At 47.1% G+C, this 22,949-nt stretch overlaps 1 protein-coding gene across 3 annotated transcripts in view; it reads right to left on the minus strand.

The window, feature by feature from the left end:
- Positions 1-318: 318 nt before the first annotated feature.
- The window catches only part of Sash1 (SAM and SH3 domain containing 1), a 184,277-nt gene continuing 161,646 nt past the window's right edge, over positions 319-22,949 (minus strand). For all 3 annotated transcript variants that reach the window (XM_004645482.2, XM_023705788.1, XM_023705787.1), the window contains 10 exons: positions 22,619-22,693; positions 20,899-21,042; positions 18,316-18,451; positions 17,359-17,528; positions 16,493-16,702; positions 15,629-15,779; positions 9,464-9,577; positions 4,805-5,940; positions 3,405-3,536; positions 319-1,389 (listed from right to left, as the gene is read on the minus strand). In XM_004645482.2, the coding sequence (XP_004645539.1) occupies positions 1,126-1,389; positions 3,405-3,536; positions 4,805-5,940; positions 9,464-9,577; positions 15,629-15,779; positions 16,493-16,702; positions 17,359-17,528; positions 18,316-18,451; positions 20,899-21,042; positions 22,619-22,693 (2,532 nt within the window). In that variant the 3' untranslated portion in view covers positions 319-1,125. The remainder of the gene's footprint in view (positions 1,390-3,404; positions 3,537-4,804; positions 5,941-9,463; positions 9,578-15,628; positions 15,780-16,492; positions 16,703-17,358; positions 17,529-18,315; positions 18,452-20,898; positions 21,043-22,618; positions 22,694-22,949) is intronic.

Genomic DNA, 22,949 nt, shown 5'->3' on the forward strand with positions numbered 1-22,949 from the left:
AGGTCTTATGTTCAAAGTCTTTCTGTTGTAAATGACCATATTTGATGCTTCAAATAGTGCTCATGATGAAGAATGTGAAGAAAAAAATCATTTTACAAGGAATGGAAACTGTAATACTGTCTAAATTTGCTATTTACTAGAAAATGAGATATGAGACTAAAAGAGGATATAATACTCTGTAATCAGTTGGAAGATAATTGAAAATAGGCAATATTCAACATAATGGCTAGTGTGGTTTGGCTCCCTAATGAACCTGTTTGAATAAAAAGAATTATCTAAATAAGAAAAGAGGATAACAACATTTTAATTAATGACTTCCCTTTTTAGAAACAGCGTTCTGAAATCTTTAACCTTACACTGACTTTTTGCAAGCGTGCTCCTTAACTGATGACTGAATCCTGCAATGGATGTGGTCAGGGTTCCAAGTCAATACTGCGGCAGTGACCGACGTGGCACAACACTGAACTCATTAAAATGAAAGGCAGTTACCACGCTCCCACACCCACGCCCCCACAGATACCTCTGTCAACTTCAGATAGCTTAGTACTAGGCTGTAGTTAGTTCAAACACTGAAAGCCAAGATGAAATGCATGTCCCTAGAAAATAAGCCATGTCAGGATGAGACACTTCGAAAAGCCCATTTGTGCTGAGAGCTTCCCAGACACGTCGCGCGGCAGACTTAGGCTGAAGATCTGGAACTATGGTTACAGGGCTGTGGACACTAGTTACAGATAACTGCTTGAAAGCTGATATTAAGGCAAATAAAAGCTGATTGCTAGGAAGCAATTATTTATAGTCTCTTGTTTATCTAAAGGAGAATAGGACTTCTGTTTTTCCTGGTGCAGCCAGATGTTCAACTTCTGAACAGGTGAGTACAGTCAACTGGATACAGTAACTCCCGAGTCTGATACTTTGGCCTAGCTGAGCCTGTCTGGCTCAGGCATCCTGCGGAGCCTAACACAGAGACAAGGGCACACCGGGGTGCTCTGCTCACTTCTCTCACGTGCCCTGGCTGGGTGCCTTTCTCCCGGATCCGGCCAGCCTGCCCATGATGAAGGAATTGCATCAGCTTCATGAGCACAGGGCAAGGCCGCCTCTGGTCCAGGGTTTCCACAGTGGACCCAGCTACATGGCCTCGGGGCTGGGTGGCAGTTTGAAGAGTCTGGCTGCGGACACAAGCTTCTGGATGTGTCGCTCCTCTGTGATGCCGGCCTCTTGAAGGCAAGTGTGGGACAGAGAAGGCACTTGGCTCAGTGTGCTGAACCCTGCATCAGAGAGGGTGCTGGTGTACATGGGCAGGCCGATGGAGATGAGCCAATCCGACATGGACGAGATGCATCCGGGAGAGAGGGGCTTCCTGCAGATCTCAGTGAGCCCGCCACTTGGGATCTGGACAAACACAGAAAGCAGAATCTAAAGGCTCTACCTGTGCGCGCCTACGAGGAGCAGTGCAGAGACACAGCACCACTGGATAGCCAGAAAGTGAATATGCCCTGACAGTCAAAACTCAAGACTAGGGGCTGGGGAGACAGCTCAGTGGCATAAGCACCTGCCTGGCAAGCACAAGGTCCTGAGTTTGATCCCTGGTACTGCAAAAAGACTAGAATAAAGAGTTCTCAAAAATGAAGCCAACTTTGAGTGATCAAGCAGGTTCCTGCAGTTAGAGCAATCTCAATTCCATGGCCCCATTCCATGTTCCAAAGAGTAAGCATTCCTATATCCTGCTAGTTTGTCTCACTGGGCTATTTTGTCAGTGAGTGGTCCCTAAGGATTTGCAGAGACAAACCTGTGTGGGACTGTGAAGAGGGATATTAGTGCAGCTTAATCTGCAGCAACAACCAGAAAATTCAGTATCTAATCAACATAAAGAATCTGAAATACAATAATATCAAGTATTGGCTAAGACAAGGAAATGGACATTTAAATTTGACTACTGGCAGCCAGGCATAAGGGCACACACTCTGGTACCCTGCGAGGCTGAGACAGGAGAACTTCAAGTTCAAGCCCGGCCGGAGAGACTTAAAGACTTAGCCAGATCTTGTCTCTAAATTAAAAAACTCAAAAAAGTGCTGAGAATGTTGCTCAGTGCTTAAGTCCTGGGTGCGCGAAAAAGTTCTAGAAGTATACAGTAGTTTATTAACAAAGATGTTCTTTGATCTACTATTTAATATAAAAATATTTCAATATTGTGGGATTGGCTGGGCTGGGGCTGGGGTTAGGGCTCAGTGGCAGAGGTGTTATTTCTTTTTTTAAATGTATTTGGTACTGGCTCTCACAGTGCAGATCAGACTCCTAGTGATCCTCCTGTTTCAGCCTCCCACATCCAGGGCAGGGCCAGAGTGGCATTGAGTGTGGTGCCAGGGATTGAACCCATGTCTGTGAGCTTGCCAGACAGGTGCTTAGATCACAAAGCTATCTCTCAGACCCTGTCATTAAAAGTTATTTAATTTTTAAAAATCTTCTATATATTTATATATTTGGCACAGGGTCCCACTATGCAGCTCAGACTTGTAGTAACCCTCCTGTCTCAGCCTCCCCAGCATTGGGATCACAGGCATGGGCACCATGCCCTGTTTCAGTGGCTGGCTCAGCGCAGGGTCGGTGCAGCATGTGGTACCGGGGATTGAACCTGGGCAGTGGCAGAGCTCTTGCCTTGCATGCACATGACCCTGAGTTTGATCTCCAGCACCACAAAAAAGAAAGAAGGAAGGGAACAAGGGAGGGAGGGAGGGAGGGAGGGAAGAGAGAAATGGATTGGGTAAGCTACAGAATACTTACAATATTCTGATAAAATTGGTAATAGAAATGAACCTGGTCTGACTACTAAAAACAATCAAGCTTCAAAACTATGTATGCTTACTATTATACACGTGCACAGAAATGCTTAGGTATTTACATACTGGGAAGTAAAAATTGTATATAACTGAGGGTATATAATGTTTCTATTAATGTAAACATTGTAGAATGGCTAAATCAAGCTATTTAATGTATGTATTACCCCACTTATGTTCATTTATGTGAGAACAGTTAAAATCTACTGCCCTAGCAATTTTCAAGTATTGCCATTACAGTAGCGATCATGTAGTAAAACAGATCTCTTGAACTTTCTTACTCTGCCTGTCTGAAAATTTGTGATCCTTAGAACTTTTTTAGGGGTTTTCACAGTACTGGGATTGTGTTTTCCTTTCCTTCTAAAACTGTACCTTTAAAAAGCATTTAGGTGCTGAGGGTACAGCTGAGAATACTGCTCGGCCACAAAGATCCTGCCTTCAACACCTAGCGCTGGGACACAAACCAAATTGAAACAACTCCAGGCAGCCCCTGTCTGCTGCACACCTGCAGTTGCTCACCACCAGCATGGTCACTAAATGCACCCCACGAAGGCTAAGCGAGGGGCTGCTCACCGCCATTCGGTGCTGCTTCCGCAGCAGCTTCACCCGGATCTGGTCCATGTTGGTGGCCACGTCCTTCTCGGGCTGATCCAGGTCCTCTGCGTATCTCTGCACCAGGGCTTCAGGGATCCCACAGCGGCCATGCTGTGGGAAGAAAAGGCGCGGGGTGTGAAGGTGGCGTGGATTTCTTTTCTTCTTTTTCTAAGATACACTAAATATAAGACATTTGGCTACAATAAAGTAATACCAAAAATTTAAATCTGAGATGAGTATATATTCTCTACAATCAGCATGGATGCTCTCAGGGGAATACATTATATCTCTATGCCCAAATACTAACGAGGTCTAGGATAACTTCTGAAATGTACTGAAGGCAAGAAATGATCACCCTGCATTTTTCAGGCCAGCGCCTACGTCTCATTCAACCTAACCATTTTGCAAAATCCAATCCTTCTGCTGTTGTTGATGCTAACTTCCTAAACTCCAGGACAAGTTTCTACTGCACAGATATTCCACAGTTTGCCATTCATTTTTAAGACCGCATCAGCAGGGCACGTCTCCTTAGAACTCTCCCTACTGTCGCTTCAAAGGGCCTCCCCCTGAAATATCAAGGAGATGGAAGAAAAGGAGGGAGGGGATGTTCCTGTGGGCATGTGTGCTCATAAGAACGTTATAACAAGGACTTCCAGGAGTGCACTGTAACGACACATGCGGTTCCAACCAGCTCTGTTTCTGCTGATTTGTCTTCAAAGTCACTTTGGTACTGGTAGATGATTTTACCTTTTTCATCAAATGAGACATGAATTTTCTCTATACATCTAAATGTTTTTGATACAATGGGGGTTTTATATTATAATTTCCTCACTACTATCTACAGATAATTGTACAATATAACCACCGTATCAAGTCTGGACAGGGTCCTGCAATTTTCAAAGTAGGACTCCCAGCAGTCCACCTATGAGGTACTTTCGGGAGGTGACATTTAAGCCCAGCTGATCAAGAGGGAAATGCAGTGGAAGGCAGTTTTGTCTCAAAATACGGGTCAAGTCAGACATGGGTACTGGGACTTAGGTTTCTCCTGCCCACTGCCACAATCCTTTCAGGAACTAGTTCCGGTTCTGCTCATGCTCCCTGCAAGGTACAGCTGCTGAAAATTAAACCAAACAAGCAAGAGCATGAGAAAATGGTGAGGCTCCATTCACATGTAATGGGGGGGTGGAGGGTGGGGGGGACAGATGACTGTGGTCCCTGGTCATCAGTGCGCCTGCTGCTTCACAGGCAGAAGCCACTGGCAATGGCACTTTCAAAACAGCCTGCTGTAGGGCAATGGTGTGGGGAATTCATGTCCCCTGGATGTCTGACAGACAACAGCAAAAGATCGCAGGGGTTGGGGAGCCCCATGCTTCTGCTACCTTATCAGAGTATGGCTCTTCTGTGAGGTCGATGCCTTCAGTATGCAGCTTGGTCTCAGTCAGCAGTTCCAGGTCCACTCCCCGGTTGCAGGACACCTTCCTGCTCAGTGCTGGGCCCAGCTTCACACCATGCTCTTGCAGGCTGGCACTCTCGGGCAGTTCTGAGAGCCACGGTGGTGGCCTGCTGCATGACGGGCTGCCAGGCTCCTGCCCCGAGGGAGACCTGGATGCCTGTGCTGAGGGACAATCAGCAGGGCTGGCCTTCTTCGCTGGCAAACATGGGCCATCTGGGCTGGGGAGGTTCCCCCCAGTGCCCACGGGAGCAAGGTGGAGCCCGTTGGCAAGACGTTCTCTGCTCTTTTTGGCAGGAACAGGCGGAGGCTGTGAAGGGTGTTTTGGCTGTGTCCTTGCCTCGGGGACCCTCTGCTCTGCATCTCCACCTTCTTTTATGCCTGGGTGATGGTGGGTTCCTTCAAAATCATGTCCTTTCCTGCGACCCTCGAGAGACGTCCTTGTTAAACTGTGCCTGCCTCCAGGAGGCTGAGCCTCATAGTTTCTGGGCAAACACTGAGGAAGTGAAGTGCCACAGGAAGAGGCTGCCAGGGGACCTTCAGCCTTTCTGGGCATCATCTTCTGAGAGTCGGGACATCTCTGGCTTTGGGTCAGTAGCGAGGCATTGCTGGCAGCGGAATTTTTTCGCCCTGGAGGCTGGACCTTTGCAGTGGGGACGGACATCTTTTGGGGCACTTCCGGTACGATCTGAGGAGAGGTTTCTGTCACCTCAGTAGGCACATCTTTTCCAGCATCAGTCTGTCCTTGGAGGTCATCCAGGGAATGGGATCGGGGCCATGCTTTCACAGTCTGGGGGCCCTCCAGGGTCTCACAGCTCCGACAGATGGAAACCGGGAGGCTTCTTCGGTTTTTACTCAAACCAATCACACAAGGTGTGTCACAGTGCTCGGAAGGGACAGGAGTGCCACCAAGGCCCAGCCTGTTCTCTTCTCCCGGCATCCGTGCATCCACTGACTTTGTTAAAGGTAAGGTCGGGTAGGTGCCCAGCTGATTCCTGTGGAAAGGCTGCAAGCTGGACTCTGCTGATGACTTGGCAGGTAAGAGGCCAGTCTTCTGAGTCTTGCCTGTGAGACACAGAATGTGTTAAAGAAAAATCAAACACACATAAAAGTGTATGTACACATACTGGACAACTCCAATTCCCATATCCCCATTTTGAAACTGTACTAAGCATATAAAGGAATCATGAATGATAATGGGTGCCCTAGAGGCGCTATGGTCCCATTTTTAGAAAGAATTCTCAGTCTTACTAAAAGACTTATGGAAACTGAAATGGTAATTGGGCTGTGCATATTAGGCAACAGCAGAAAGCTAAACCTAACGTCTCCTTCTACCTGCAAGCAATGTAGGAGACAATCGATCATCCAAACCCTATTTGGAAACCACAGATGGAATTTTTGTTTGGCCAGTACAATTTCTCAAGGTCATGGGTGAAATGGAGAGGAGGCCTGGTTTCTCTCAAGAGCGTCTACCCATGATGCTACAAAGGGGTGACTAATGAATATGCAAAATCACACGTCCTCAAAGTGGCTCCCCTGTAATAAATTTATCCAGAATCAACCAAGCAACTTTGATATAGACCAGTAAACAAGGTCCAGTGCGTAGCTTGGCAGAAACACCCTATCAAATACTTCTATAGTTCTATGTTCCAGCAAAGCAAAGCCCTAGGGAAAAATCAACTGTGAGCTTAATAAGTGAAGCCACCAACCAGGCACATGACGCCTTTATTTGAGGACTGCTGGCTGGTATTAACTGCTGCCGCTCAGTAAGCCTCACTGAGAGCACACAACGCACGGCCCAGGCAGTGCACTATGGGAGCACACATCAATTCACTGTCCCTGGTTTCATCGTTGGTTAATAGCATGTTGTTGTCATCTTTGACATTGACAAATGCCAGACAGGAATGCCCCCGGTAATGGAATATTTGAGTCAAGTGATTTCATTATTCTAGACTTATAGAAAAAGATGAGTAGTACTAAACCTACATCAGGTTTGGGAGGTATGAAGAAATGGCTGGCTCTAATATCTGAGAAGCCACTATGTCATTAGAAGAGTAACGTTTTCCTTTGACTTTATTGTTAGGTAAACTTTTTTTTTTTTTTTAATTTTATGTATTTGGTACAGGGTCTCACGATGCAACTCAAGACTCCTAGTGATTCTCCTGTTTCAGCCCTACAAGTGCTGGGACTACAGGCATGCGCCACCACACCCAGTGTCGGTGGCCAGCTCTCTATGCCTGGGCGGGGCAGCGCGGCATGTGGTGCCTGGGATCAAACCCGGGTCCAAACTTGCCAGGCAGGGGCTTACCTCTGAGCTATCTCCCTAGCCCCTGAGTAAACATTTTTAACCACATACTTTTAGAATTTTGTCATCTCCCAACTAAAGCAGTCTTGCTCTTTCAGTATATAAAGCAGCAAGAGAAATCAGGCCATGGACAGATTTGACTGGGACGAGTGCAATGGTTAGGCAGTGCCCATCCAAAGGCGGCCAGGGGTACTTTAGAATCAATGAAAGGCATTCTTCGAATAAATCTCTATGCTGCCTAGATGAAGGAAAAAGAACAGAGGGACAAATCCTAAGGCTGTGACACTGTAAGAGCTTTCGCCATTATCAGCAGGGAAAAAACCAGATTCTATGAATTATGGACTTCTACAAAGCTCATTCTAATTCCAAACTGAAAATCTGCAACATGTCACATGGTGCATAAAACAGCCCCTACGACTGACAGGTAAGAACAGTGGATCTCAGTCACACGTCAAGTTAGCAACTGCATCCTGTCTAGTAAGGCAAAAATCAACATGTGAAATGTTTTGCATTCAGCAGAGCACAGACCTGGTTAAATGACATTTGTCCTCCCCTGTGAATTATAACTTGAGACCTCAAACACTCCCTATCTGTGTGTTCTGCACTGCTATGCCCCAACATGCCAGGCATTTATTTACGGGTTATTATTTTGTTGCTACATGGAGATCAGTAGCCTTGTGTTAGTACTGAATATACTGGCCACGGTCCCATTTTTTTTCCCCAGGAAAAGGGAGACACTTCTTCAGAAAACATAGCACATTAAACTTAAAAAATTGGTTGAAAGAGCAAATTCTTAAAATATCCTTATCGTAAATTGTAGGAATAGAGTGCAAACAGAATTTTGGGATGAATTAGTCTATCAAAATCATGGAAAGAATTTAGCCCATGAACCAAGGTACCACGTTGTATGACTTTCCCTTAACTCCCAATATAAGTCACACTCCCAATGTTCTCATTTTCACAGTCTGCTTAAATAGGAAAGACCCCTGGATTCACCCTGAATTCAAAACATGGTTCGCCATCTTCTGTAATCTAGTTCCTTGGCAGGTGCATCTGAATTCTTGTGGGGCACTAAGTGTTCTGCCAGTGCTATCTATGGATTCCTTATCAATCCAGCACAGCTGGAATTAATTTTCTGAAAATGTTTGGCTGCTGAAAGGTAAATAACAGAAAAGCCTCCTCGACCTACCTAAGGCTTGGCTGTTTCCTGCCACGGAGGATGTACTGAGACCTTCGGCGGGTTTTACGTCCCACTGTGAACTGGGTTACCCGAGCACCTCACTGAACGTGTACCCTGGACACCTACCTGACTCCTGCAGTCCTGACTGTGTTGCCCCACATGGCTTTCACACTATTTTAAGCCACAATTCACAGTAAAAGACACATTTTACATTCACCATCACACACACACACACACACAAAGATTCAAAGCAACAATACTAGCAATATTGATCCTTACTTTATGGGATGTGTATTGATATTTTCTACAGTATTTTTCTTAGCAAACTGCTGCCTGTGACCCACTAAACTGATTGTACCCCATGGAATCTGCGGCTTAAGAAAGTCTGCTTTTCTGGGTGCTGATGATTATGCTAACACATGGCCTCAGAGCTGGGACTCCAAAGACAGCCAAAACCTGTCGGACCTGAGCATTTTTCTACAATGGCCTTCAAGTGTTCAAGAGAGATGTAGGTCACAAAGGCAGTGCAAGCCCTTGGCTACTGCTTTTAAATCTCACGATAATGAGAATTCTGAGGTTACAACATTAAACTACAGAGCGCCCCTGCCGCATGATATTTATCCTGCCTGAACCTTTTCTACAGAAAGTTCTGCTTGTGTCTGAGACAAGCAGCCTTTCTAGAATTCCACGTTGACTACTTCCTGCCTGTTAGTCTAGGAAAACCACAAAAAAGACAGGTGTCCTCCCTGCTGTCTCCTCCCAACATAACTGCTTCTGACCTGAGCCTGCAGCCAGGGTGTCCAGGTGTGTGGCCTGGTGGATGGTCTACCTTGCGAATTGTTCACCTTGCGGACCTCGTGGTTCCCAACACTCATATGTGGGTTGTTACTGCACACAGCGAAGGGCACAGGAGACGCATGATTTGGGTTTTATAGCTGCAGGGCTTTCAGATGGAATTTATTAGCCTTACACAACAGCCAGGCTGACTAAGCACAGAGGCCGACTGGACAGCAGCGTAGGAAGAGGCTGGACATGAAAGGCGACTACCTGGCTCATCATGGGAAGAACAATCACTCTGCTGAATACCATTACGCTGGCCTTACCATTTTCCAGGTTCTCGCTGCTCTCGTAGCATCCGGAGTCTCTTGGGGAGCATCCGCTCAGGCCCTGGCTGTCCATCAGCAGCTTCTCCTGGGACCCGGACTGGTCGCTGTTACCTGGAGAAGGTGAACACATCACGCGGAATCACAGAGGAGCAGAAGCAGAGGTCCCCACGGCAGGCAGATCCCAACTTCAGCCTGTTGCTGCCATATATTTTTAAGCCTTGGACTTAAAATGATCTTGTGAGAACTGAACATTTCAAGTAAAGGATCAACCCCATGAAGTTATCTTTGGGAACACAGCACATAGCTGGAATATGCCTTTGGAAACAGCCAAACGGGGATGGAAGCCTGTGCGGAGAGGAAAAACGTAGCGGAGGTGTTGGCGGCTGCGTCACCATCACACACGCACTCGGGTGAGGGCACCGTCACTCAGTTTAGGGCACAGAAGTAAAGGCGGCAATGCCCTTCCTGGTTGGGTTAGGCCATGTCCTTTTAGAGATCTGTGAGACGTGGGCTTGAAACTATTTATGTTACTACCTCTCCAAATGTGAAACCTTACATAAAAAGGTCCAGTATCAAATGTTACTCGAATTTAAGAGCTTTTTGAAGACTGGTTTTCACTGTATAGTCCAGGCTAGCCTAGAACTTACTATGAAACTCAAGCTGAACTGAAACTTATGATCCTCCTGCTTCGGGGTTCAAAGTGCTGTGATTACAGGCATATCATCACACCTTCTTTTAAGAGCATTCTTGGCCCTTGGTAACCTATGCTGGCTCTTGCATCACCTTAGTAAAAGTCAGGTTGGCCAGAAGGGGCCAAGACCCTGAAACTGAGGACCCAGTGGCAAGCCTCTTTTCGTTTTTGTTGTTTGGGATACACTAGAGTCTCCTCCCTTCCCTGCTTTCCCCGCTGTCTTGGGCCTGCATTTCTGTTCCCTGCACACAGACCTGAGAGGGGAAGCTCAGGAGACACTACAGTTGCTAATCCTGGTGTGTCTGCCTCACTGGATTAATGAACACCTAGCAGGTTAGGGCAGGGTGTCTCCGGGTGTGTTGTGGAGGAGTAATTAAGCAGCCTGCTGGGCCTGGCCCCTTCCTCTCTTGCACTGTCCTCCAGCTCTGCTTCCTGGTCACTGGAACCAAGCAACTTTGCTCCATCAAGCCCTTCTGCCATGAGATCACTGCTGTGGAGCCAGCCAATCATGGACTAACCCCCTGAGCAAATTAAACTTCTATTTCTTTATGGTGCAGCTGTTGGGCACAGTGCCTCAGTGACCAGAAAGTAACTCATATACACTGTGCCTTGGTGACCAAGCAGGAGACACACCTAAGGTAAATGTGTGAGTGTGTCCTTCTGAGGCATCTTGTTAAAGAGAAGGGCCATATGTGTTAACATGACCTCATAAAACTGAGGGGAGAGAAAAAAACAAATCGATAAAAAGAGTCTCAGATGTGTGTGTTAAGAGAGTCTGCCCGAGGAATCCTGTGGCCTTTACCTCTCTCAGCAGCGACACTCTGCAAGTCCTAGTGAGTGAGCACGTGACCCTGTGCGTGGAGCACAGGGACTCATGCTGAGCATCTTCATTCTGTCATGCAGGCTAAGTACTTGGTCACAGAAAGTGGAAACCAAGAAAACAATTTCTACATAAAATAGCTAGTTGGGACAACAAATGGCTTTCATTTATTTTCCTTTCTTTTTGCCTCTCACCCTTCTGCCCTGACCACATACACAGAGAAAAACCAATCCAATAAACCAGAAATATGATTCTTGTTCTCAGGTCATCAAAATAAACATGTGGGGGAGCAGAGGGCTGCCGCGGTACACATGTGCTGTGGCCTCCTGTTTGTATTTCTCGTTGGAAAAGTTTCTGTAACACATCACTACTACGGAGACCATGGCAGAATAAGGTCTTCAATTAGAAACACAAACGAAGAGTGCTAGTTCCTGAGTGACCAAGGACAAACTGACATGTTAGAAGCCCATGAACAGATACAGCCACCCCCACACTAAAACTGGAACATTCCAGAGTGATGTCCTCATTGTGCGGAAGAGACTGTGGCTGTACAGTAGCCTCCGTTTCAGCCTAGGATGTTATTTAGGAAAGTGATACTTGGGAAATGATGACTTTGAGCTCTCAGCTCCAACCCAGCAACAGGAAGCAGTGCTGCCCATCCCTAGTGGCAACGGTTCAGTGCACCCCAGAAGCCAAAGGTAACTCCAGAGTGCAGGTGGGTGGGAAGAAAGCAGAAGTCACGGGAATGCACGCAGGATCAGCGTTCGGGGAGTCCTCGCCTCACCAAGCAGAGAAGGGCACCTGAACTGTGATGGAGGGAAGGATTCCTCCCATCACCTGAAACTCTGTCCAACTCAGTCATGAGCATATGGCAAAGGGCCAGAGTCACAACCTTCTCTGGGCCAAAACGAGCCACAGGTCCCACATAGGTACTGCAGAATGAAGTCAGTTACTTTCTATCACGTTTATTAGCATTAATGTCTAAGCACAAAAAGAACAAGGATGAACTGCGATGTACAAATTCTCATTTGAAAAAAAAAAGAGTGAAAGCTGCATCTCCATTTGGGCAAGAGCTGAGCTTGGATGTTAACCACTTTGGTTCCCTCATCACCAAACTGAGCAACACAACCACGTGCACACGGGGAGCACATGCTGAGGCACTGAGGGCACCCTCAGAAACCACAGCGGGTGGAGCACGAAGGGTTCTTGGATAGCAACACTTTAACAGGGCTGTAAAATGAGGATCACTCAGACACTGAGGCAGAAGAACCCCAAATTTGAGCCCAGCCTGGGCAACTTAGTAAAATCCTGTCTCAAACAAATGACACAACATAACACAACACAACACAACACAGGCACTGAAATTGCATCTCAGTGAGGAGGCCCAGGGTTTAATCCCTAATATAGTCTGAATCAGTGAATGAATGAATAGGGCTGAAACAAAGCTTACAACATATTAACTTTAGTTGAGTTCAAGAAGAGCATGTGTATAAATTTGTTTTATTTTTCTCTGTGTTCTACTGCACACTTGACATAATTTTTGATAAAAATTTTCATAAAATGTTTGTATTGAGCTGTATGTTTAAAAGTGGTTTGATAAACTTTCGGATATGCATATTTTACTACAATTAAATATTTTTTAAAAGTTTTTGAAAGTGTACTTACACTTAGTAGCCCTAAGAATATAAAGAGGAGACTCTGACAACTGAGGTCTTTTCCGGCCAACCCCCACGGAAGCTGCCCTTTCCAAAGACTGGAAGACCCTGGACAGATCTGCTTGCTGGAGATAGACTTTTTCCTCTCTATAGATGATTTAGCTATAAAACCTTCAAGATCACAAACCTTTAAAGACCTCAACAGACCTGTGTCTCTTTAATGCAAACAATTTAGTTTGACAGGGCCGGTGAGACAGTTCATGGACTAAGCTCCTGCTTATGAAAGTGCAGAGACCTGTTTTGATCCCTGATACTGCATGCTGCACCAGCCCCACCCCAGGCATGCTGACCAGGCCAGTGAGACTGGGCGTGGTGGTACACGCCTGTAATCCCAATGCTAGGGAGGCTGAAAAGAGGAGGATCACTGTGAGTCTGAGCTGTGTAGTGAGACCCTGTGCCAAACACATTTAAAAAGAAAGAAAGAAAGAAAGAAAGAAAGAAAGAAAGAAAGAAAGAAAGAAAGAAAGAAAGAAAGAAAGAAATCTAGTTTGAGAGAAAGCTATTGTGGTCCTCTAAGTTATCACTGACTTAGAAGGACTACATCTGAAATGCAATGAATTTAATGAATTTAACCATGTTGGAGGTAAAGTCTTATAACATTAAGAAATGAAGATTTTGTTTTAAAGCAAATAAAAGAATTTACTATCTTGGTTATTAGGAAAAGTCCAAATACTGGTAATGTATAAATCCAAATAGGATTTATAAGAAGCAAAGGGAGTTTGTGTGTGTGTGTGTTTTACAAGGCACTGAACCCAGGGCCTTAATGCTGAGCTATATCTCCTGCTCTTTTTTCTTCTGAGCAGGATCTTGGTAAGTTGCTAAATTGCATAGGCTGGGCTCAAACTTGCAATCTCTTTGCCCCAGCCTCCGAGAATATTGTGATTATAAGTGTGAGCCACCATGCCTGGCCTTCTTAGCGTTAGGATCACTAAAATTACCCTCCTCCATGGCCCTGGCACAAATCTTGGGCTGTAACCCTAGGACAAAGGGACTGGGCTAATAAGGCACGACAGAGACTAGGCGCAGATGCCTTCTCTATACTCAGGATCTAGCTTTGGTCCTCGTCTGTTTGCATGGTGAAGGAAGTGCAGTAGACAGTGCACTGAAACCAGCCGTTCTCCGTGGCTGAGGAACAGCAAGTGGGCTATGTTATAGAGCAGACGTGAGTCAGGAAAACAGGTGAGTGCTAGCACTCAGCAATGCAGCGTCCCAGGTCATTTACTCACACTTGGCCCCAGGCCGCAGGGTTTCTCTTCGGAGATGTAAATACTAGCAATGATGAATGAAGGCCACCAAGGTACCCCTCAAGGCTACCTGTTTGCCCAGGGCTCGGACACCTATATCCCGGTGTGCGTCCTCCGTGCTGTCAGTGCACTTAGAGGGAATACATTTTAAGCAGAAGAGAGCAAGCAGCACTGGCATCCTTGCCTCACGTCTCCTGGGTCCGAGGGACTCAGCCAGGTGCTCCGCCAGAACCCACCAAAAGTTACATAAACTAAAAATGCATTTGCTCCTCGAGCCCACTGAGCACCCTAACTTCACTCACCCTCGTGACTGCCCAGGAGCTGCTGCTGCTGCCCTGCCCGGCCTCCTGAGAGTGCCGTCACTGCTGCACATGGCTAGCCCAGGAAAGGACCAGGATTCAAAAGGTACGTTTCTACTCCACTGAGCTTTCCCATCACCACAAAGACAAAAAACCCTCCATCAGGGATCATCTGTAATGCGTGACGTTCTTCTCCCCACCATTAACCATCATTTTGCCATGTCTTTTAGCAAAAGAAATGCTATTAGCTACTGATACCCTGAAGCAAAGCACTTGAAAGAAAATACATTTGAATTCAGTAAATGGAAAGGATAGGACTACCTTCATGATGACTAATTTCAGGAATGTTCACAATGTGGGACTAAAGAATAAAGAGCACGTAAGACAGGGTTAAGGGAGCGGTGGGGCACATCCATGGGACAAAGCCCGTAAGGCCGCCAGCTCCCTGCATTCCGTCACATGCTGCACAACTCAGCTGTCACCCACTTAAGTTTGGAATCGTTTTGCTCCATATACTCACTTCAGAGACATTTCCTGCTTCTTTAACAGAAACTGATTAATTTCACTTATTAATCACCCTGTTCAGTAAGAAAATACCTCATGATTTTGAGAAATAACCCTGAGCTGGGCAGGGAACTCCCAGTGATTGGTCACATTCGTACCCAGACACCCTAGCGACCTGCTGGAGACTGCCCACCCCAACAGACACCAAGGCAGCGTCCACTGGTTTCTCACAAGACAGCAGCTCATTCTCTGTCACATGGCGCAGTGGTATCCTCAAGGATTACCTAGAAGCACGCCAGGGAAGCTGTCAGGACTACCAAAGAGGAGTTCTGCTTCCATGTTAATAGGAGTGTCTGTACTTGGAATTAATGGCCTTGCGCTCTTTGGCACTCCATGCACCCCTGACTCAGGAACTCAATTCAGTCCCAAGGGCCAGTTGTAACTCAAGTCGTCAACTGAAGGCTCAGGCTCCTGTACGCAGCCTTCAGAGTCTCCTGTGCACAGGCAGATCTTGGTGGCCTTCAAGAGACACTGGCCCAGGATTTAACCCCACACAGGAAAGGATGTGGTAATGTGCCCTCCAGAACTCTTTAGGGGTTACATCTGTACTGAAAGCATCTGCAAGCACAAGTAGTCGACATCTGGGTCATAACTCAAGTCTTTGGTTGTAAGCTAAAACTAAAATCCTGGTCATAACCCACATCGTTCATAGGCCAGGCCGATCGTCATGAGGGCCTAGTGCACTATGAAGCTGACTGGCTTTGGAAGGAGCAAGACAACATGAGGGACTCAAAGGAGAGAAGCACCTGCTGAGAGTTTACAAGAGACCTCCTAGTGTCCAAAGACTGTGGCTCTGGACCAGACACCCCGAGCGTGTGGAGGGACTTACTGTCATAGTCCTGTAACAACTCCACTGCTGTCAAGAGAACAGCTCTGTGCTCTGGGTCTCTGATATTTAGTTCATCCAAGTCTTCCTCCTCCAGGAGCTTGAAGGTGTCCAAGTCTTCATATCCATTGAACAGGAAAGTGGGCATGTGCTCCTGGGAGGTGTGGAGACAGGACCAAAGGGAATCAGTGGCCCAGCCTTGCAACAGCCAGCTGACTACCAGCCTCAGACCCCTCAGCTCTTTTCTCATCATTATTTTTATGTTAATCAAGACTAGTACCATTTGGAATGTGTCCTATGCCTTTGAGCCCACCAATTCGGCAGGCAGGAAGACTATTTTATTAATCACAGGTAGCAGATGTACAGTGCAGACTGTAATGGGTTCCACATCATAACTGAGCCCTTGATATGAACTCATTTCTTTATCACTACGTGCCCACTAGGGAGAAGGCCCCTCCTTCATTTATAGAGGCATTAAAATTCAACTTTGTGGGCTCCTCAGATATCTCAGGAGCGACAGTGTTTTGTAAGAGACAGAGTCTCCCATTGCAGACCCACCTACCAGGTGCTGGGAGTCTGGGGAGAGGGATGTGGGAAGGGAAACACCTCCCTGGCTCTGAGGAGCTGGCCATGCAGAGGCACCGGGTTTGCCCTTACAGCCTCACGTGCAACACTTGATCTATGGCTTAGATCATCACACACAGAGCAGGTCAAGGGCCACAGGACAATTCCGCTAACTTCCTCTCCATTATGGCTACTCATCACACTACTGGGTCACCTGTTAGGTGGCATAGCTCCACCTAGCCTAGCCTAAACCTGCCCTCCCCATGCTTAGTTTTGGAGGAGGAATAAGTAGAAGGGACTGACTTTCAGGTTAATCCGGTCCAGGAGATCCTCCACGGACTTGGGTTGCAGAGGTCTTCCTTTTCTCCTCCTCCTGGTGGGACGCTTGGGCTTCTCCTCCTCCTCATTCAGCACATCCACATAGATGAACTTGAAGGTGCCGACCTTGTTGTTCAACAGACCCATCCAGGTCCCCATGGGCGGCTTGCTGATTATGTCAATAATATCTCCTTTCTGTAGCCCAGGGAACACAGATCTTTCCGTTAGGTGTACTTTGAAGCACAGTGAGTTACACAGAAGGAAAAATGGCAGAACCAGGGTCCCACACATGACCTTCCCAAGCCATTGATACAGGACATGACAGGCGCTTTGGCAGAGGCAGAACAGAGCACGTGTGACTACGCCGGATCTCACAAGGTCCCAGATCACAGGCTGCCCTTCTTCTGGCACCTCAGGGCCTGGGCTGCAGTGCTGTCTCCTACTTGATTCTCTAAACAGTCACTCATTAGCCCAAGTGTTCCTGCTTCCCAGGCAAAGAACTGCCTACCACTCACAAGTTAGTGGCAAGCCCTGCCCTTCTGGCAGCAGGGAGGTGGGGAGGGAGTAGAGGGAAAGGAAAGAGAGAAAGAGGGAGGGGAAGGGAGGGGAGGGAGAGAGACAGACAGAGAGACAAAGAGAGAGAGACAGAGACAGAGAGATTGTCTTAGATCTATCTCAACTCTGAAAGCAGCGGTTTCCAGCAGGGAAGAGAGGGGAGGGGAGAGGGAGGAGGAGGAGGCGGGAGGAGGAGGAGGGATGGGCAAAAGAGGGGAGGGGAGGGGAGGGGAGGGGAGGAAGGAGGAAAGGAAGAAAGGGGTCCAGATGGGATTCTCTGAGCCCCAGAGACCCACCTTGAGCTTGAGCGAGTCTGTGTCGTAGGGACTAGGGGTAAAGTCAGTGTGCACCCGGGCTCGCCCACAGAAGGGGCCCCGGTAGGGTGGCTCCTCATCGTCCCCATCCTCTGACTTGACGCTTTCCCTGTTGCTGGTGGAGGAATCAGTGGTGCTGACTGTCTGACCACCTGTGCGGGAAACACGGAAGGAGGAAGCTAAGTATAGATGTCCTACAGGGCAAAGCTGAAAGGCATAGAGGGGACTGTAGATCAGGAAAGTGAGGCCCAAGGATGGGAGCCAGGCCCCAGGACCTCGCGTCAGAACAGAAAAGGGAGCACACCTGACTTCCCACATCATGTTTCCGATGGCACAGTACACTGTCCTCATGACTGAGGAGCCCACGTGCCACGGGACTCGCTCAGGAAGGCAACCCAATACCGGACGCTTGCCTTCTCCCTTAACATCCACGGCCTCATATTGGTACCACATGCCAATGTTACATTTCACAGACCAGGAAACACCCTGTGAGAGGTCCGTGACTTGCCCAAGGGTAGGAATTTAAAAGCGATGGACTTAAACTTGAACCCTTCCCCTTTCCAATTTGGCCAACACAACCACTCCTGGGCCTGGGGCAGCTGAACAGCACCTGCTATCAGTGATGTTTGCAATTCAAGCCTCTTTACCTTACCAGTCACCTTGATGTGCCCCTTCCTGTAGCCTACCCCCCACCATCCTTCCTTTCACCCGTTCCTTATCTTCCTCAGCCAAAATTAATCCCCCTCCAGGTGCCACTGCTTGGATCTATTACCAAATGAGTCTGACTCACAGTGCAGGTATTTTATGGGTCTGGTTCTCTCTCACCACCCCCTGAGGAAACCTGGGTCCTACTGAACACAATGAACTTGCCTAAATTTGAAGCTCAACACATTCGATTTTACCTCCCAAGGAAACCATCTACAACTGAAGTGGACTTACTCATGGAGCTCTGCCCACTCAGAGAGCTCCGAAGACTCTCCACAGATCCTCCCGCTTTGAGCTTGGGTTTGTCCATGTGTTCAGAGTCAGGCTGGGCAGAGGCCGGGGAGCCAGGCATGCCGTTGAGTCCCGAGTCCTGAAAGGGTTAAGAAAATTCAGTCTCACAAGGCCTCAGAGGTTGTTCTGCAATTCTCAGCAGTGGGTGCTGCAGCTGTATCCATCAAGTTGATCCTCATAGTGATACTTGGTTCTAAATCCCATTTTTAAAATTTAACCTATATCATTCCTTAATTTTAAATCAATGACCCATTATTTATTAAGCATTCAAAGACTATTTTGCATGTTCAAATAGACACTTTTAAAATCTCTGGTTGAAAAAAATCTACCACAAAAATAAAATGATTAGCTGAAGACTTAAGGTCTCAGCATAATTAAGTGGCCCAGCAGCAAGTACAACCCATGATTAATGCAGTCACATAGCACTTGTGACTGCCGGATCTCACAAGGGCCCACCCAGGTCACAGGGTCTTATCAAAGACCATCTAATCTACTTTCAGGGGAAACATTTACATTGAAAAAATTTTACTTTTTTAATGTATTTCTAATGTATTTAGTGCAGGGTCTCACTAGGCAGCTCAGACTCGTAGTGATCCTCCTATTTCCAGCCTCCCCGGGGCTGGGACTACAGGCGTGCATGGAGGCCGGCTTGAACGCTGGTCCCTGCATTTGTCTAAGTAGGAACTTAGTCTGTTGAGCTACCTTGCTGGCTATATTAGTTTCCTTTTTTATTTTTTAAGGGAAGGGTCCACAGGGTGTTCAGGGTCTTACTACTAGATCAGACTCAGTGATTCTCCTGCTCATAGCCTCCCAAGTGCTGGGATTACAGGTGTGTAATCCCACGCCCAGTCTAACTGCCATTTCGGTGCACCCCCAATGGGGGGGCAGCACAGCAGGCCCAGGAGATTGAACCCCTAGCCCCTGCGCCTGCTTATAGGCGCTTTAATCTGCTGAGCCATTTGGCCTGCCCTAGGAATCTTCTTAAAAGAGTTAAAGACATCATGTTACAGTGATACGTGGATCCTCATGTTGGTATTGGCACAATTCACAATAGGTCAATCCTGGCCTTAGCCTATCTGTCCATTAACCAATGAATGGATTTAAAAATGCGGTATGGGCACACATCGGAGCACTACCCTGCCGTAAAGAAAGATAAACTTACAGCCATTTGTAGGAAAATGGATGCCCTCTCAGGCCATAATGTTAAGTGAAATAAATCAGACACACGGCTCAAATCATATGAGTTCTCTTACATGACAAACCCAAATTACAAATTAAGGGGCAAAATATAAGACAGATAATATGTAATAGGGAACTAGATCATTTCCAATGGGAAGGGGATCAAAGGATGGAGAAAGGAGCGGGGGAGGGGGGAGAGGATGAAAGAAGAAACTGAAATGTGTCACGCGCTAGAGCTTTCAGCCTGAGCTCTGTGGACCAGCGTGCTTTTCGGTGGGGCCACATGAGCACACTACTACATTTGTAGCACTGTCGGCTAGATTCTAGTAGCACCCCCAAAATATCCCGAAACACTGCCCAGGGGTGGGTAGGGGGGCAAATGACTCCCAATCTTACAGTGACCTCTGTCATAAACACGTGCACTCTATGTCTGTCCCAAGTGCAGCTGGCTGGCTAGGCAGGTGTTCAGAGTGACTTCAACAGTGAGATGCTTGGTGTTTAGCTCGCTCTGCCCACCAGGGGGCAGCAGCAGAGCAAAGATGTCTGCTTTCCCTGCTCTTTTTCACTGACATGGATTTGGAGGATGAACCTCTGGTGGATGAACCAGAGACCTTACATATTTTACGCAGCCAGCCAGCTCACACATGTATTTTAAACAGGCTGCAAAATCAGTAGCATTAGGGTGTCAGGATAAAGGGCTCTGAAATCCAATGGTCAAAATTACCTAAGCGTTCAGATCTCTAATTGTTTTTATTCTTTCCACCAATTCAATTAAGACAGAAATAGTAACAATTTTTTTTTTTTCATAGACTGGGGTAGGGCTCAATTTTCTGATAGCTTAATAGGCACAGATAGGGCCAGTTAGTGCAAGCACCCCCAAGAAAAAGGCAGCTATCAAAGTCTGGAACCAGGAAGCGCTTTCTGAATTTCCTTCTCACATTTTCTCAGTCCTTCTAAAATAACTTAGGCTCCATCTGAAAAGCCTGCTGCCCAAGGCCACTTCTTTAGGGTGGGTTCTGGTGACAACTTGCAGCAAAGGTATTTAAGCAAGTCCTGTTGTGGTCACATTTACAGCGCTTTCTGCATCAATGATGGGCCATTTCTGTCCAAGGCTGGCTGCAGAGGGAATTCAAACACTTGCACCTGTATTCCCAGTACTAAACGTGTTGCCTGCACACCCTAAGTGCTCAGTCTGGGCATCTAGAATTGAATGTTTGCCTACATAAACAAAGCACAGCCCTGGTGCAGGTTAATAATGTATATACTTAGCAGCGTTTATAACTTCAGATGATTGTCCTTGGCTTCCCCGAGAGCACCGAAGGGGCTTTCTGCTAGGTAACTACGTACCTGCTCAGAGACGGGGCTGCTGTATTTCTTAGACATTCTCTTCCGCATTGTCTCTTTCACTGACTTCACTTTTCTTCCAAGAGAGATGCGGGAGGCAGTGGGTGATTTGATGACTTCTTTGTACACAAACTCTCCTTCTTTTCCCTGTGAAATAAAATGTAAATAACCTTCAGGCACAGAAGGTGAAGCTCGGGAACAGGCTTATGTATTTATTCATTATTTGGCGCAGGGTCTCACTACGCGGCTCGGGCTCACAGTGCGCCTCCTGCTTCAACCTCCCCAGTGCTGGGATTACAGTGTGCACCACCACGTCCCGTCTCAGCAGCCAACAGAGCACACCCTGGCCTCGGCACCACCTGCGACTGAACCTGAGTCCTTGGGCTCGCCAGGCAGGCACCGGGAGCAGGTTTTCTTATCCAAACGAAACCATTAATGGCCATACTATCAGAAAAATATTAGCCTTCCTGGGACTAATTCTTGGGATAGTTCTCATGTTAATTCAGTGCTGTGGCCATGTATCTTTTTGATTAGAAACTAAAATCGACTAAGAGGCTGTTTGTTTGAAATGGAACATGAGTCACTTTTAACTTTAATCCTAGTACATTCTTCTCTAGTTATGTTTTTCCACTGTTTCAGCAGCCAAGAGGCCTGCACTTCATGAGTTAAGCTCCAGGCACCAGTGTTCACCCAAGCCCAGCCCAAGGGAGGAAAAAGGGGTGGCCCCAGGAGTCACCCCGAAAGTGCTAGTGCCGTCAGTGGTGGGAGCCGAGGCAGGAGGGCCCAGCACAGAGTGGGTTTCACTGCTGTGATGGTTTGCATGGTCAGCTCTTGAGAGCATGTGCCTCCTGCCCTGAAGCAGCTAGAAGATGGCCATCTCATTTTATTCTGCATTTCAAAACAAACTTTCAGGGGCTGGGGAGATGTCTCAGTAGAAGAAGTGCTTCTCTGGCAAACGCAAGGGTCTTGAGTTCAATCCCTGGTTCCGCCAAAAAATAAAAAATAAAAACTTTCCTTTGAAAAAGGAAAAAAAAACCCAACAACTGATTTTTTTTAAAGAAAACAATTAACAAACTACAATTATTGGGTTGTACATCAATAAAGTTTTGTATCGAAATAAAAGATTCCATCTTCCAGGAAATTCTGAAGTAGTTCATATCTCACAGACAGGACTCTGAGCTGAAACAGGGTTATGAGGAACAGTGTTTCATGACAAAAATACCTGTGGGAGGAACAAAACTGCAGGTAAAATTCCCCTATACCCCTCTAGCAGGAGAGTGCCTCAGGGGATAGCTCCACATTCCCTGTGAAGGCGCCTGGGAGGCATCACCAGTGGGCCCATGGCAAGGCAAGACATGTCCTTAGAGAGGCCTGCAAGCGCTCTGGGTTCCCTACCTGAACTATGAGTGTGTAACTAGTGTGAAGAAAAGGGTGGAGAGCACAAATCACTAAGCACAGAGTACAAACCCATCCAGCTTTGTTGCTTGAAAGAACCAGAAGGAAAGCCAGTCAAAGAGCTGTGCTGCTCAAGGAAAGATGGAGGCCAGAGCCAGTGGGCACTCCTCCCACATGGAGCAGCCCAACATCTTTTAAAGGGATTCTTTCCAAATATGACTTAGGACCCCTGAGGAAAGATGGTGTCAATTCTCAAAGGTACTAAATGGGAAGCTCTTGCCAAGGACAGCATCCATGTTGACATCTGTTGCTTTCCTGAGAGACTCACCATTGCGTCGGAACTATTGCTGCCAACGTGCAGAGAGCGATTGGTCAGGTCAAACCCTCCAAAACTGCAAGTTCTCTGTGGAGAGCAAGGGTCAGAGCGGAGAGACCCCAGTTACTCTTAGGTCAGCAGGCTAAGCACAACCCAACACATGTCCCCTGTGCAGGCCCTCTCTGAATCACAAAGACGTGTACGGGATGAATGTGGAAAACGAGAAATGAGGAGGAAAAAACCCACATGACTCATGGCATAAGGAGACTTCACTTACGTTGCCCTTCACAGACCACTGGCACTCTGCCTCCACCAGGGATCTAGAATCCTCCTACTGTGCACA

This window comes from Octodon degus, unplaced genomic scaffold (assembly GCF_000260255.1).
Source record: "Octodon degus isolate 3935 unplaced genomic scaffold, OctDeg1.0 scaffold00229, whole genome shotgun sequence".
Lineage (NCBI taxonomy): Eukaryota > Metazoa > Chordata > Mammalia > Rodentia > Octodontidae > Octodon > Octodon degus.